General features: G+C 41.8%; 1 protein-coding gene across 1 annotated transcript in view; it reads right to left on the bottom strand.

The window, feature by feature from the left end:
- Positions 1-12,291, bottom strand: part of INSC (INSC spindle orientation adaptor protein) — a 126,123-nt gene extending 113,832 nt beyond the window's left edge. Inside the window, exon 1 of the mRNA XM_066320812.1 lies at positions 12,073-12,291. Within this exon, the coding sequence (XP_066176909.1) occupies positions 12,073-12,100 (28 nt within the window). The 5' untranslated portion in view covers positions 12,101-12,291. The remainder of the gene's footprint in view (positions 1-12,072) is intronic.
- Positions 12,292-16,509: the final 4,218 nt, after the last annotated feature.

The raw sequence follows: 16,509 nt of genomic DNA, 5'->3' as shown, positions 1-16,509 counted from the left end.
CTAAAAATTCCAGGAAGCCAAAGAGCAAACCAGAACAAACAAATCAAGCACAGCAGTTTTTCCAGGTCTGCCACAGCCAATCTGCTCTTTTAGCAGTTCCAGTAGGAAGTGCTCTCCTTGCATATTTGTTTTAAAGTGTCTGAGACCATTGCCTACTTAAAACACCTTTTGGTCCTTCTTGTCTCCTGGACCATGTTCTCAAGTGTGCCTAAGGCTAAATGATACTTTGGGTATTTGCTAGTTTATTTTTGCTACAATCTACCCCGTATTTCCCTTTCCTAGATATATGTTTAAATCACTTGAGAACTAATAGCCCCAAATCTTCCTAGGAAAAGGCACCACAAGTGTGTGCTGTGAACTAACTTTTCTCATCAGACACAAAAACCTGGCTCCACAAGAACACTTATCACAGAAAGCCCCAAAATACACTTCCCTACACTCACCACACCACATTATGGGATGTGCCACAGCCATTTCCTCCTCCTGAGGATCCACATAATTGTGGCATCTGAGATAATGCTGCAAGCATGGAGAAATGTTAACTTTTGAAATGGAAAAATGATAACTTGTACAGTAATTGTAGGCTACCATAAATGCCAGAGGTACTTAACTGCAAGACAGAGCAAAGGCTGGCCCCAGTTTGAGGCAGTTAAACTCCACAGCAATCAAAATAAAAAGTACTTTTTTGTTTTTTACTGGAAATTTTAAAGCAGCTCAGCCTCAGTAAATCAGAGGTTGAGCCAGCCAAACTACAGGTCTCCCCTCCATGAAGACCCTGGCCTGAGGCTTTTGGGTTTTCTGGGAAGGAAAGGAAGAAAAAATAAAAAATAAGAGGAACATCCACCAACTTGAAATATTCTTTTCAAAAACGCCAGCCATCAGGCAGGTCAGAGGGAGGCAGGCACTGCAGAGTCAGGCATTGCTTTGCAGAGGCCTGGAGCCATGACAGACTTTGTCTGGTATTTCAGATATGATCTCATCTTTGTTTATGGAATCAAATCTGTAACAAGTAATGAACATATTGATTTCACTATTTCTCCAAATCCTAGAGCTATATTTACTTATATTTAACATTTGCAACAACTAATAAGGCCATTGAGCTAGTACAGCCTGAAAGCTCAGATAACACTTTTACAACGCTGTGATGGGCCAGTTGCCACCTTCAAGCAACTCCCTCTTTAGCAATACTATTCAATTTTTGCCTCCCTAACTCCTTTTCTTCAAACCAATTATCCCTGTGCCCATTCCTTCAATTTATTTTGGAGGCACCTAGGCTGTGAGAGGGGAGAGAGAAAGAAAAAAAAAAATCAAATGGAAAAAATCTTTATAAATCTTGAACTTAGTTTAACAAAAAGCCCAAAACTTGAGCCAGTGTGAAAAACTCTGGATGTGTTATCTTTTCATAGGAACTTGTCTCCCCAGGCCAGTTCACAGTTTTTATTATTATTAAAGAGTTCTAACTCCTTACTCTTTTTCCCTTCTCCTCTCCTTTCTGACACACTGTATTCACTTTTGAAAGGAATTGGGAATTTTGAGCCCTTTCCATACCTGGTGTGTTAGCTGCTGCTGGAGAGGCCTCTCATTAGTAGGCTACATAAATGGTACTTGAAGCCATAATGGTGCAAAACAATTTTCTAAAGGAACAATTTATTCATGTGATAAGAAGTGCCTCTCTTGTTTCCCATAGAAATATATCTGATTAATTTCAATTTCTGTTTTGAAAGCCCATTAAACTGCACTCTATCTTTGACAAAAGGGTACGGAGACTCGCAATATAATATACAAAGTTTGTGTTTGGTTTAAAGTAAGTTTTATTTACCATTATTTTGTGACGTAGTTTGTTGTGCTCAGGTTTTGAGAATGACAGGTAAAATTCTGCTGAAAAGAGAAACATACAATGAGACTTCCTATCTGGGTCCAAAAACATGCAAGATTTAAGAGAAAAGCCAAAATTATCTTGAGCTATTAAGCGTAAGAGCTGTTGATTAGGATCATAAAGGCAGAAACCATGAAGAGGAACTCAAGGTATAGGGAACCTGAATTAATCTCAAACTATTCCTGTCTGTCCTTGAGGCATGATTGCCAGCTTCTGCACAGAAATAACTCCAAATCTGCCACCAGGTGCTTGTGAAATAACCTCAACTCTAGGAAAACGCACACCTCACGCAGATGGCATGTTTATCCATGGAAACCACCGAGGAACCATGACAAATAAAAGTATATTCTTGAATCCAATAGCATTATCTGGATCACATCTTGCCACCAGGTCATTTTTTCTTTGAATGTGGGGTTTTAATGGCAGATGGAACAGAGCACTAATCCATGGGCTTCAGCACTGCTCTTGAGCACTGCACAGCAGCCACCCACATTCTCACTAAAAGTTATAATTCAAAAGAGACAAGAATAGTGTTCACCCTATGCAGTTTATGAGGAGGATCATTTTTGGAAAGCAATTTATAAGATTCTGAAGCCCCATTGTTCCTTTTACCTCTAGAACAAGGCTTTTGCGCCCCCCCCCTTTTTTTTTTTTTTTCTTAAAATAGATCCCTATAGACAACTGAATGAAGCTACTCATAAAGGAATTCAATTCCTCTCTCATCTATTAGTGCAGTAACAGAACACAATCCTTAACACCCAGAGAGCACCTTTGACTTTAGTTTGGACAAGGACCTGTGCTGCAGCCAGAACGTTTCTGTCAATCTTCATCAAACCTTACCATGATCATTACCATCCTCAAAGCAGCATTAAAATTAAGGTGATGCTTTGGCTTCCATTCACCACCCTGATGGGAGTATGGAGGATTATAGAAGAAGCATAAGAAATTTAAATTTTCAACTGGAAGAGATGCAGCATCTCTGTCCTCCCTATTTTTTGTATTCACTCAATTTTTGTTTAAAAAAAAAAAATGCAGCAGTGGCACATTCATTACTGTGACCAAACTGTTCTGCCACTTTTGTACTTTATTAGCAACACTAACAGGTGAGCAAAGGACTTCAGATTAGTCCTGATAACATACAACATTTCCTCTCTCTGCTTTCACATCTGCACAAAGCTCTCTCCGTGACACTCAGACCGAGACAATGACTCTATTTTGGTCACATTGCCACCCTTCAACCCAACAAGACACTCACCAGCTCTACAATTCACTCTTACATCATTTTAGACCTGTGTGCAGTACCCAGGCCTCTTTCATCATTGGCCTTCTTGCAACATGTGCTGGGTCCTGCAGGCTATCATGCTAACAACTGTATAAATGACAGCTTTTTCTGGAGATTAACAGATCCAACAAGAGAGAATCTGTGCTGTACACAGCTATTTCAAAGGTCTCAATGGGAAGTTGTACTCTGTTTTGGATCAACACACAATGAGGGCTGGGGATCATTTTAGAGACAGAAAAGGAAAGCAGATCTGGGGGGCTTAAAAGAAGAAGGGGGTGGAAAATACAGATTTATACACTCAGAAGAAGAATAATAGCTGCAAATTATTTACTAAGGAGCTTACAGCATCTGCTGTTCAACTGAAACAGGCTCTCACAGGTGCTGGCTGTATTAATCCTAACACACACTTGGGAACATATTTCCCACTCATACAGTAATTTTGAGCCAAGCTTTTTTCATACTCCATTCCTCCCTAAAAATAAACCCAGCTAACACGTGCACCTATTTCTAGTTGAGCAGGAAAAAAAAAATATTTAACTACTCACTCCACCTTCCAAAGCATAGAAAACCAACTGCTAAGTGGGAATCAATGCAAATATTCATGCCTAGTTATGAGAAGAGTCACTCATTACAAGCTCAGTTGCAGCTTGTAAATGCAGAGCTAGGTTTGCACATACAGTACATAATCAATTTTCTCTCAAAATCCTGCATTTCACAGGAAGTTAATTGCTTCTCCATTTGTAGAGGGAAAAAAATAGCAGTGAAAGTTTAGAGGATACTTTACCAGGATGTTATTTAAAATTTATCCCAGCTTCAAACACATTACTAATTTCAAAATGACACTGGGTTTAAAAAACAGTGATTTGGATTTCCTCGCCAAATCACCCAGTGTTGACTGTCTGGCCAGCTGAGGCTTGGGTTTGTTTCTTTTCTTGTGGTAACTCATTTCCCAAGAGCTCTACTCCTTTGCACAGGTGACACCTCTGGAGCAGGGCACTCAGGACCATCACACTCAGTGATTGCTATGGATTCCTGCCTACGGCATTTTTTTGAGGAATACAGTTAGGAAAGGGAAATGCAGTCCTAAAGTTACTAAACCAGTTAATCCTTAACACATGGAACAGAGTTTTCTGGCCAGGAAAGCTTTCTCACAACTGGCTTGTAGAAAGGCTGATGTAAATGACGAGAGTAAGGTGGTGTTCCAGCCAAAAAAAAAAAAATGAGAACATTTTAAATGAGACAATTTGAGGATGCTGATGTTTTAAATCTGCTCCTCCAAGGTGTTTTTATAGCATCCAAGATTATATGGCCTTTAACTCACATCTAGATCACAAGTTGCTAAAAAGAACATTTTTTTATTATTAATTCATGCATGCAGACTACCAATGGTAAAATCCCTACATCTGGGACAGGGAAAAGTTCTGCAATAGGTAGGCTCACTGTGTGAAAAATGTGCTATACTACCTTCAAAATGAGCTTCTTGTTCTAGGATAGAAACTGTCACTTAGACAGGCTCTAAGGAATATAAAGTTCAGAAGAAAGTCTGAGTCCATAAATCACAATTTGATTAAACATCAACAAGTGTTCAGTGGCCCAGTTTTAGTACTCTCAGAGCATACTGAATTAGCTGCCTTCAGAGTCCTGTACCAACACAAGGAAACATTTCACTTTCCTAATTAGCAACTGTGTTCACATCCTCAGGAAGGGACTTGGAGCAAGTCTTATCAAAGATAGAAGGACTAAACTACTTTTTGAATTGTGTGTTGCCTATTTTCCAACTATAACAGCAAGGAACTACCCCAAGTCTACAAACTACTTCCCTTACACGATGAGATCTAACCATAAAAGAACCTCCTGTTTTTCTAGGTTTACTTCCAAGTAGCACATGCTGAAAGACATCTGTTGCTTACACATTTTTCAGACTGATTATTTGTTATTGGTCCCATACATAAGTTTGTATAGACTTACACTTATATACACACTTGCATTAAAACAAATTCAATCCTAGATCTCCTGAAAATGAAGCTATCCTTTTTTTTATATATATACACAGAAAGTTTTGGTTCATTACCCAGCACCGCTTCCCACCTGGGCAGTGCCTTGAACAGACAATGATTCTGTGGGCTCCAGTTCCATTCACTTGAAAAGCCACAAACCTCAGCTGCTGTTGAGAAAGTCAATTATTCAAAGCTGTGTGGCTTAATGGTTACTGGGTACTTTGTTTAAGGTGTAGTCTTGCAATGGCCAGCAGAAGTTTTGAGAAGGGGGGAAATGTCTAAAGATTAGGTGACCCCCTTTTGTAGTTGTTTGAAGTGGAGCAAAGGGAGGAAAAAAGAAAAAAAAAAACAAAACTCTATTAAATATCAGATTCACGACTCTCTGCAAGTCATAGCCTTAGGAACACATCCAAGCAAAAATCCAACACAAAACCTGAGCAAACAAAGCCAGAACCCTCTTTGAAGTTTTGCTTATTGCCAATCGGGGCCAAGCGCAGGCTTCTAGAGCTGAACTTTTTAAGGCCTTTCCCCCCACATGGGAAGACACAGAGAAGGCAGATGTATATTTGTCACACATACAGAGTTTCAAAGCTCACTCAGGCTGAGGGATGGTATATTGGATGCTTAACTAAATTTAAATGTCCTGAAACCATTCTCAGATATCTATTTCATTCACTGAAAACACTTACTTTAGAGTATGAATTAGGGTGCTAACAAAGAAAGATTTTGGTCCTAAACCTCCAGCCTATGCAGATCATGAGACAAGGACAAAACAAACGCCCAGAGGAACAAGAGGCAAGTTGCCCTCCCCACTTCTACAGCCAGGAAAGAGAAAGGGTCATCTCCAGGGTAAAACTTGGGCACTAAGCAGCTTGGTGTCCCTCAGACCCTGTTGGCAAAGGGACAGCAGGGACAGGAGAAGTTTGAATAGCCCCTGGGAGGCTGCCCAGAGGGAGAGGAGAGCCTGTGGGATACCAGCACTGAGCCAAAGGCTCTGAGCTGCCCTGAGGAGAGGGGCTGAACTGCAGAACCAGGGCAAGGCTTCAACATCTTCATCCCACTCCTCACACAGCCCCTCTTTTCAGCTTCAGAATCCCCCCACAGGGTCACACCCCCAGAAGCAGCCATACTTACACAGCCTCCAGGTTCATGGAAAAAAAGACCATGGCCTTCCTCTCGCACGCTGGAGCTGCCACTTGCTTTCCCTGTCTAAGGTGCTCCCCAGTGGTGGTCAGTCAGCGCCATAGACTGAGTTCACATTTGGCAGACGTCATTTAAAACCTGCGCTCCACAAGCTGCTGAATTCAGACACAGCTGCCACGTGAAAGGCACAGAAGCACGGTGCTCCCCCTCACTGCCACTCTCAGACACTCTCCGTGCTCCGTGGTGTAAGCATAACCCACCTGTGCAAGCCGGCGGAGGGGCACAGGTTGTGCTTGTCAGCACCACAGAGCGATAGAAGGGGAGCAAGACATAAACAGCTGTGACAGAAAATCTGTCCTGCTTGCAATCAAGTCAATGGCAAAACTCCCAACGAGAAGCAGCGTTGCACCCTGCATCGGCAGCCAAGAGCTCCGTGTAACAATCTCACTTCTCCTGTGTCTTCCTGAGCGGCTTTCTAAAGGAAAGAAATTCCCTGCGAGTTCCTTACGTGGCGTATCCCTTCTCTTCTGACTGGAAACACAAGAAAACTCATTGTGTCCTGGTCCTGTGCCTCTGATCGTGTTTCAGCACAGCTGATAAATAAAGAAAAGCTTTACATGGCGGGCAGTCTTCCTTCAAGACACTTAAATCTGCAGCTTCAAATCCGCTTTATGCACTTTCAGCCGCGTCAAAGTAAAAACACTTTCCCCTAAGAAAAAAAAAAAAAAGAAGCCCGAGGATGGTAGAAAAAGCCTCTGGGTTCTCCTGGCCCATTTAACAAATGGAACACTTACTTTCTGTTTGGTGTAAAGTGACAGCTGGCTTATTAGAGCTGACACTGATCCTCCCGAGAGGATTTCAGGGAGCCAGTCACACAGGTGAAGGTCAACACGGCAAAGGAATTAAATGAAGAGAGGAAGGAAGCCACTTCCTCCTAAGGACAGAAATTAGCTAACAGAGAAGCTATTACTAAAGCTCACTGGCTGCGAACACACTACTTGCAATAGGTTTTGTTCTGCAGAAGTACTTCCAAAACACTTTTTGAATGCAAGTTTTTAGGCTTTGTCACCAGCTCGGTCAAGACCCCAGGGCAGTTCCCACCTGCAGCAAGGGCACAGCATCCACCCTGCCACCATCTGACTAACACAGCATCAAAGGCAACACCCGGAATATCCCTGCTTATCAGTCCTACATCGCTTCTGACATTTGGGAAAAGCATCATGAGCATGGGAGGACTTATTTCAGAGCGAATAATACAACAGACACAGCCACACTGCCTGAGTGAGTTGTTACTCCTGCACCAGGCACGCACAGCTGGCTGCAGAGCTGCAGGAGTTCTCTGGCTCCCTCAGCAGACCTTCAGCAGGCCAGAGGAATAAAGGCTTTAGCCAAGGGATGATCAGCTTTTGCCAAGGTTTGTTCAGCACTCCTGCTTTTGCCTCTCTGGGTCTGGCCCTGGAAATGACCTTGGCAGCTGCTGCCCCACAGCAAAACCTGGAGAAGGAAGATTTCATCCTCACGAGGGGAGACACAGAGCTGGTGAGAGAGGGTCTATCTTGTGCATAGCTATGGAAAGAAATGGGGGGTTAAACCCTGGCCAGAGCCAGAATTCCTGCCTCAGACAAGGTGCACTTTCTTCTTCTGTGCAAACCCCTAATGGGAGACAGAGCTCATGCTGCCCAGATGGTCTGATTTTTATTCCTTTTCGTGTTTGTTTCACTGCTGTAATTTCAGCAGAGCATTTTCACTAACCCTGCTCCCCTGCACAGAGTAGGGCAGCATATCTGTGTGCCAGCTAACACTCTCAGTCACATCAAGCACGTGGATGCTGTTCCCCAGGGTGCTGACCTGGGCAATGCAGGACAGCCCTCTGCCATCTGGGAATGTGCTCCAGCTCAAAGCCAGGCTTGACTTTTGTTTGAGAATGCTTCAACTAGGCCAATACCAAATTACTTTGTTGTGTGCCATCCCTTGGGAGCCCCCACAGCCAGTGGGTTTGTTAAACCTCTCACAATTTAGGAGAAGGAGAACAGCAGAAAATGCAAAGTCCACCCTCAGTCAGCACAGCCCCCTCTGGAAAACTCTTACTCTGAATATTTCAATTAACTTCCAGAAATGGTTTTAACTCCTTCTGGATCAAGAATACAAAAATCATCAGAACCCTCAGTGACCCACCACCATTTTGGGTTTCCCTAAGAATTCTAGAAGTCATTAAATTTGGAGTTGTAGAGACAGATCACTAAATCAATCTGACAGGTACCAGCACCTTTGGTACCTTTAATCTCATCCCTCTCCAGGCATGCTCTTATGATACAAGTTCAGAGATTTTATTATTATTTCATGTAGATATGACTTACTTAAAATTATGAGGGCTGTTCCTAGTCAGAGAAATTAATAGGGCTCTCCTGACTACACTTGGACTCTGCCAGAGCACAGAGTCTGGGTATAAAACCAGCATCATTTCCCTAGAAGTAGCTTTTCCCTGGTCTCTGTTAGATCTGGAAAAAAAAAATTCTCAGTAAATCTGAATTATTGCAATTTTGATAAGTTGGAATTCTGGTATCAGAAATTTTCATGTGAAGCTCCATGTGACAAATCTCAGGACCACTAAAGCAAGATTTTCATCCCTTGAGCTGAGGATGAAGGTGCAAAAATAAGCATGTTTGAGAAAGCAAGTTTGATTCCACAAGTTTTTCCCATATGACAGGAGAGCTGGGCAAGTTTAAAATCACAAAATATTCTAAATTTCCTAGATGACTTAGAGTGACACAGAGCAGGTGTATTATCCCAATACATCTCAACTTTCCCAGAAAAATATGAGTCAGAAATTCAACTGTCCAATTCTCAGTCCTCATGGGAGCAACTGGTTTTCAAGGATACTCAGAAATATGCAAAGGAAGGCAGGATCTGAGAAGTTTGTCTTAGCCCTAAATTTTTGCAGAGTCCCAGTGATGAACTCCAGTTTCAATCAATAGTTTTAACTCAGAGGCTCTGGATAATATCCTCATTGAGCACATCTCCATGGAAGACCCCAAGGAATAGTTACAAGTAATCAAATACATTCCTTGGCTCTACACAATTTCTATGAAATACCACTTGCATACTATTCACAGCTAATCTAGAGCACCCACTCAAATGAACATTGGAGCTAGAAATGAACTGTATAGCTAGCTCTAATCTCCTTTAAAGGTCACAAGCCTGCTAAAATGTTTTCAAGCACGAGCCTACCCAAAAGCTGTGAGTCTCTTGTCTTCTGCTGGGATCAGAGCATGGGATGCTTTCCCTCCCTGAGGAGCTTCACTTGCAGAAGTTCAGGCCTTCTTAGGGCTTTGTCTTTGGAATCTGAAGTCTGTGGAATGATTGTCTTTCACCAGACCATCTGCCCCTGCTACCTCCCACCCTGTGGAGCTCTGCAGATGGAGGCTTGGGGTCCAGGAAGCACAGGGACCTTGGCAGGGAAAGCACTGAGCTGCTGGACTTGTAACTCAGCACAATCCATTTACAAACCCAATTAGAAAAGTTATGGTTAATCCCCGCTTGGGAGGGAGAGAGGCAGGCAGGAGCAAAGAAGAAATCTTGTTTAAGAGATAAGAACAGCAGTATCTAAGCCCAGCTGAAGTTCTTCCCTTCGTGCTTAGCTGAAGTCACCCCACTGTGCCCTCTGTGCAGCTCTCCCAGACAAATCCAGCTTTCATCTCATGGCCTACATCACCCAGTGAGACTCTTCCAGTTACCAGGAAGAGGGCACAGGTATATCCCCTGAATTTCCTTTTGGATAGCTGTCTCTGACACTCTCAGAGACCCCTGCAAAGGGCTAAGACACCCCTTACACCCCAAAACATTTCCATATGGACCAGAGCCATGTGTTTTATGGCTCATTAATACCAGGTAGCTACCTGGGGAGATGACTGAAGAATGAAGAATGGAGTTAATTGGGCCAGGTACACAGGAGGCGAAAGAAATTTGGCAGCCTGTCACTCGTGCCACTCTAGCTGATTATCCTGGTAGTAAACCTTGCACTCTGAGACCACATTTGCTTTCCAGGCCCAGGAAAATATGTGCTTCCTCCTGTGTTCACTAAGTCAGTGTGAGGACTGGCACACAGCTCCTGCAGGAGAAATAAAAAGAGCTTTCCATGGCTGTGCCATCCCATGTGTGCCTTTCCAGCAACCTGCTTCAAGCCCGTTTTGTTTCCTCTTTGATCACCAGAACTTGCTGCCAGAAATGACACATTAAGTATATGGCATTCAAGAAAATAAATAAAAAAGGTCAATGGGTAAAAAACACGCCCACACACAGAATGGCAACCCTAAAGAAACCAGGAGCAATGTCAGTGCCCTTTGGAAAAAAAAATTAAAAAAATCACACAGGCCAAGGGATGACTGCCAAAAAATACTAATTTCTTTTATTAGACAGTGCATGTCTTAACCCCATTTTCCTTAATGCTTTAATACACATTTTACCTCATATGACACTGATGAAAATTTAAAGCCACCTCAAAGAGTACAAGGGTGTATAAAAAAGGCAAAGAAACATTTGCATTTCCTCTTTACCAAAGGGGAGGAAACAAACTTTTGTGGTTTTGTTTGTTAGTTACAGATAGTAAAATGCTAAAAACACATTATCTATTGTTCAATCTTTAAAATATTCTCTCTACATGCAGCCATGTAGACCTATCAAACCCATAAAATACTTCAAATTTGTCTTTCTACACATGCAGCCCAATTTCAACATCCAACACAGTGTACATTGTTCTTGGTGAGATTTTCAGGAAACAAATTAAAAAATCAAACTGTCCAAGGACTGGAATCCTGTAACAAAGCTGCAAACATTTTTGAAGTCAAATATTATATTCTTGTGTCAATCAGCTCCAGTGAGATCCATCATACGTATTTACCCGTAGGGATAGGCTTCTGAAATATCAAACCCCAGATAGGTGGGGGCTTTTACACATTATAAAAACTAAATTAGATACTAGAATAACATCAAATCTATCAGCCTTGACTTTAAACTGCATGCTTCATTTAGTTAAAGAGTGGTAGCAGAGAAAAAGCAGGGAACAAAAATGTTTCCATGAAAATGGCCCTGTTCTAGGCAGAATCTGGTTACATCTGTTTTTACACTGCCAACACACTTCCCCCTCCCTACCTGGACATAGACCACTTTAAACAAAACCCATAGATATACCATTACAACTGATTTTTTTTTTTTCAGTCTGTCTGTAGAAACTGCCACATGTGCAACTGTGAAAAAGTACCTAACCCAGTAATAGCTTTCCCTTTCCAAGAGGAAATATTTGCCTCAGCGTATGCCAGGTTTAGAAATACAGAAAACTATTCCTAAAGGCTGAGCTGTGTTTGCTTTCCACAGACATCAGATAAGATCATTCACATAAAATGAAGGTACGGTTCAAAATAAAGTAGCAACATAAAAACGCATGCTGAGATACAGAAACGCAAGCCCTGAACAGCAGAAGAAATCATTCAAAAAAAGCTGTTATCACACACACATTCATCTTGTTTCTTACGTTCAAAGTGTATCAAAGTTCCAGTCCAAAATGCACTGGCAGAAGAAGTTGTTCAGCTGCCTAAACTTTATATTTAACAAGTTCACTGCCCATGCAAAGTGCCTGCATGGATTTAATCTCACAGACACCTCAGAAGACTATGCTCAAATACTACCACCCAACAGCCATTACAATCAGTCCTCACTTTCTTGCTGTATATACCAACAAATATCCTTTTTCTGCTTTTCCAACTGGAGCAGCCAATTACCTGCTGTGCTGTAAGCTCCCATCCACATTCCCCAGGAAACGGATAACGTGCTGTGCAGCACAGTGAGGAGAGCTCACTCAGATCCAAAAGAATTCCCAACTTACTCAAGTAAAGCCTCTCCACTGCATTCCCAGGCTGAGCTGTGTGTTAACTGCATTTATTCACCACGGAAAGACTACACTTTACATCTATAACCCTGGCAAATACTGAGCATTTAAATAATTCTGCTTTTCCTTATCTGCACAAAGGGGTTTTATTCCTCTACCACAGCTGTACACAAAAGCATAGAGTGCCATTTCAACCCAAAACTCTCTGAAGTTGCTACTTACCAGCTTGTGATTATATATTCAGCAAGCCCGAAGAGCTGAAAAGATTTTGTTGCAGGAGACAAAAGTTACAAAAAAGGCAGGCAGAGTTAACAAAAATGAAGGGAAACTAGCATAAATCCTCTCTTCATTCATCTACTTAAATGTTCCTGAAGACTAAAAAGGACCTTAAAGAAAGCGCTCTCAGCAAAGACTACATCCTCTTGTCAGTCAAACCCTGCATAGTTTCAGCTAGGCATCCGTCCAAAAAGACATGGAATTATTCTATTTTTGTCTCCCAATGCAAGTGGAAGCATTTTTACAGATTTGCGGTGAGGATTTCAGTTTTTGTAGTGGTCAGCTAGTAGAGGAATGTAATTAAAGACCCTGATAAATGTCAGATAGTCCAGAAAGGAGGAACTGGATAAATCTGGAGATAAACAACAATTCTATTACAATACAATCTGATATAAAAACACATTAAAAACTTGCAATGAAGTTAAAAATCCAGATGTGGTTTACTGGAAGAAAGTTGTAAAAACTTTTTCTTTTAAAAGAGTTGTCAGTAATAGGACACCAACCAAAGTTTCAACAAATATAGGCTGATATTTTTTAATTAAACAATTCTAGTAAAAAAAAAAAAAAAAAAAAAAAAAAAAAAGAAATTATGCAGAGCACTAAAACTTTGGTTTACCACCCATGTTGTGTCTGGTATGTTACTGGTTTTACACAACACAGGTGTTTCCTTAGAAGTACTTCACATGTTGCCTGTTGCTGTCTTACAAAATAAACCTTCTAAATTTCTGGCTTTGTAAAGTAGGAAAATACTTTGGAAATTATGTTTGGCTTCTATTGCATTTAATTTTTGTTCCTATTCTATCAGTAAGGAAGTATGGACCTTTCCCCTGTGCATTCAGTCTGAAAGCTGACTCAAACTCAGTGTACATCATTACTGATCCGTGGAGCTCTTCAGACCTGAGACTTTCCTCAGAAGGGAAGCTTTTAGTTCTCTTCCCCAAAACTCTGTCATTATTGATGAAGATGAACTTTTGTCCTTACTGCCTTCTCCTCTGTTCCAACTCCCTCATCCATCGTGCCTTTCTCAGTGGCTGCTATTCTTCCCTCATCCATCCTCCCCTGATGTGTTCCATTGCTGCCCTTCTCCATTATGCACTGATTTTTGGGAGTCTTTGTCTCCAGGTCCTGCCCAGGCTCAGTCTTAGGGCACCTCCAGCCACTGCTGATTGCTGGGCTACCTCACACACTGCTCCTAAAACTGTAAAAAACTCCCTGTTGATTTAGTCCAAAAAGTGAGTTGGTCCTGGCTGTCATCATCCCTCAGGTCAAAGCCTTCATCCACATGCAGTAGAAGACACGAGAGAACTGTAAATTGGAGGGTTGCAAGGAACAAACAATACATATTTTATCAGAGGAGAAAAGAAGCACCTCTTCCTGGTTCCCTGGTTCTTAACTTACATGTTGCTTTTTTGCTTGGAATTTTACATTCCCTTAAAGTGCAAATGTCCTTGGGGTAGGAATTTTCTCACGCTACATTTTGAATTCATTTCTGGAGTAGCAGGATCCAGTCTTTTCACACTGCAAAGTGAACAAGAAATAAGCTCTTTCTTTAACAATTTGCTATTTTATTATCTTCTTCCTCAAATCGCATCTCTTCTGAGATGCAGCTTTCAACTAGCTGTAGACATTAGTTTTAGATAGCTATGCACACATTACTAGAGATGACAGTGGGCTACTAAAGCTTCAGCAGGACAAGGAACTTGCTTCCCTTTGAAACATCTCAGGCACATTGCAGTGCAGGGTTCTCCAACCAGGAACATGACATGCTATCATTCCATTCTTGAATTCTCATGTTTGCTGAGAGTGGGACAAGCAAATGAAGGGGAGGAGCACAAGCTAGAGCAAAGGGGTGCAGAAGAAGGGGAGAAGGAGCCCTAAATGTCCTAATCCAGTTCTGCTTAGATTACATCTGGCAAGGCAGGATAAGGACAAGGCAGGATTGTCTCCATTAAACTTGTCAGCTCTTTTCTTGTTGACATAGGAGTTGAATTTCTCCATTTAATCTTTTCCTACAGGACACCTGGAAATCCTTCACTGGTGATATGTAAAAAGCCACAGGGGTACCCAGGAAACCACAAACTTTCTCCAGTCTCATTTTACCTCAGACTTTATGAATAAGCACAGCTTCATCCATTCCATGTCCTACAAGCCTGTCCATATCTGCTCCGGCACCTACAGATGGACTATTCCCAGTCCTCTTCTTCCAAGATTCCATCTGACTCCAACCTTTAGCTCAATCCCTTGCCACCCTCTCCCACAGTAAAACTGTGGGTGTTCTTACAGCTTGCTCCTTCCTGGGCAGCCTTTCTCTCTAGCCCCCTGCGATTGTGCTGGGCACAGCAATCCAGTCCTTGCACCCACAGCAGCTCCACCTGCTCCTCCTGCCTCCCTACCTAGGCCAGCACAGAGGGTTTGATTTGAATTCTGCTTGCCCCAGTGGGATGTCAGTCATCTAGAGGACGAATGGTGCTTTTAGGATGAGCAAAATACTATAATCTAAGGAGTTTGCAATTTACCAAAAGACCTGTGAATTATGTGCTCAGAGCAGCTCCTGAGTAATGAAAGACTTGTGGTGACACAATCTAGAAACCAAGGCTCTCAAACCTTATGGTCCTCACAGCAGTGAAGGGCTGACAGCATTCCCACACCTCCTCTCTGCAGTGGACAACCCAAACAGACACCTGCAGATCACTGCTAGGCTCCACCACCAGCACCTGATGTAGAATACAATCCCCAATCATTCTGATAACCAAAACATAGGAAAATCATCAAGGCTTTGCATTGTTAATGTCTAATTAACATCACATTTCTTTCTGGCTAACCACCAGTCACTAACATTACACCAGTATGACATTGACTTTTAAAATGGAGATGTTTTATGGCACTGATTGCTTAACTGTCTTGTTCTAAAATTGCCTGGTCTCCAAAATCCATCCATTTTAAAGAGCTCCTGAGAGGCAAAAAGCACTGGATTAAGATTACTGTTCTGTTATTGGTCAGAGTGCTAATTTCCTTCCTGTGATACCAGGCTGCTTATCATCTTTGACAACACACTTAATTGCTGTTACAACCCCCACAGCTTTTTCACAGGTGCTGTCAAGATTATTTTAATTAAAATAATATCTATTCAGAGGTTAATGAAAATAGAGAGAAAAAAATCCAGCAGGAATTTGTCATTTGCCGCACTTCATTCCCCAGGATTCATGAGGACCGAGTGGGACAAGGAAAGCACCCCTGCATGGCTTCCACAAAGACATGGCTCCATCTCCCTCAGTCTGTCATGCAGACCAGCACAGATCTTTCCAAAGAGAAACCACCAAAGTCCTTGCTACTCTCCTCAGAAATACCAGTGACCATGGGGCATGTAAAATCTCATTCATTAAGTCAAATACTACTTTGATACTACCGCAGGCATAACCTGGGGTCACCTATACTTTTTCAAAGATAAGATGATTTGGTATCAAAAATGCATTTCTTTTTATGCATTTTAAAACCAAATAAACAATACCACATGTGGGAATCCCATGCTTCCAACAGTAAATGCACTGAGCATATAATACATTTACTCAATACAGCTTTTTTTTAAAGCAGACTAATCTCCACTTTAAATAAACCCTCCATATAATTAGACAAATCAATTATCTATTTCTCTTTTTTTTTTTCCTTCAGTTACAATTTAGCACTAAGTGAGGGTTGCTACCTCTGCAAACTGCTAATCTACCAAATTACAGGTTTTCAGTCAAACCAGCACATTTTGTTCACTGTTGTGTATGGTTACACTCCACAGACTTTGGAGACTGTTTCAGTAAAGTTTCTTGAAGTAATGCTCATCAGTGAGGAGCTCAGTGACTCCTCTATTTTAAGCATAATTTACAAGCAGCTGGCGTATCCTTTTGTGTGTAGGTGACAGCAGACACATCAGTCACCTTCTGCATCTCAAAGCAATGCCTCTGGGGGTGGTTGGCCAAAGTTCCAGCCTCCCCTTCTAGCTCAGCCCCTTGGTTGCTCTGTGGTCTCATTTTCTGCCCCATGATAATTTTACTACTACCTGTTG

The sequence above is a fragment of the Sylvia atricapilla genome, chromosome 6 (assembly GCF_009819655.1).
Source record: "Sylvia atricapilla isolate bSylAtr1 chromosome 6, bSylAtr1.pri, whole genome shotgun sequence".
Lineage (NCBI taxonomy): Eukaryota > Metazoa > Chordata > Aves > Passeriformes > Sylviidae > Sylvia > Sylvia atricapilla.
The sequence above is the reverse complement of the archived record's forward strand: the minus strand, read 5'-3'. Positions and strand labels throughout refer to the sequence as shown.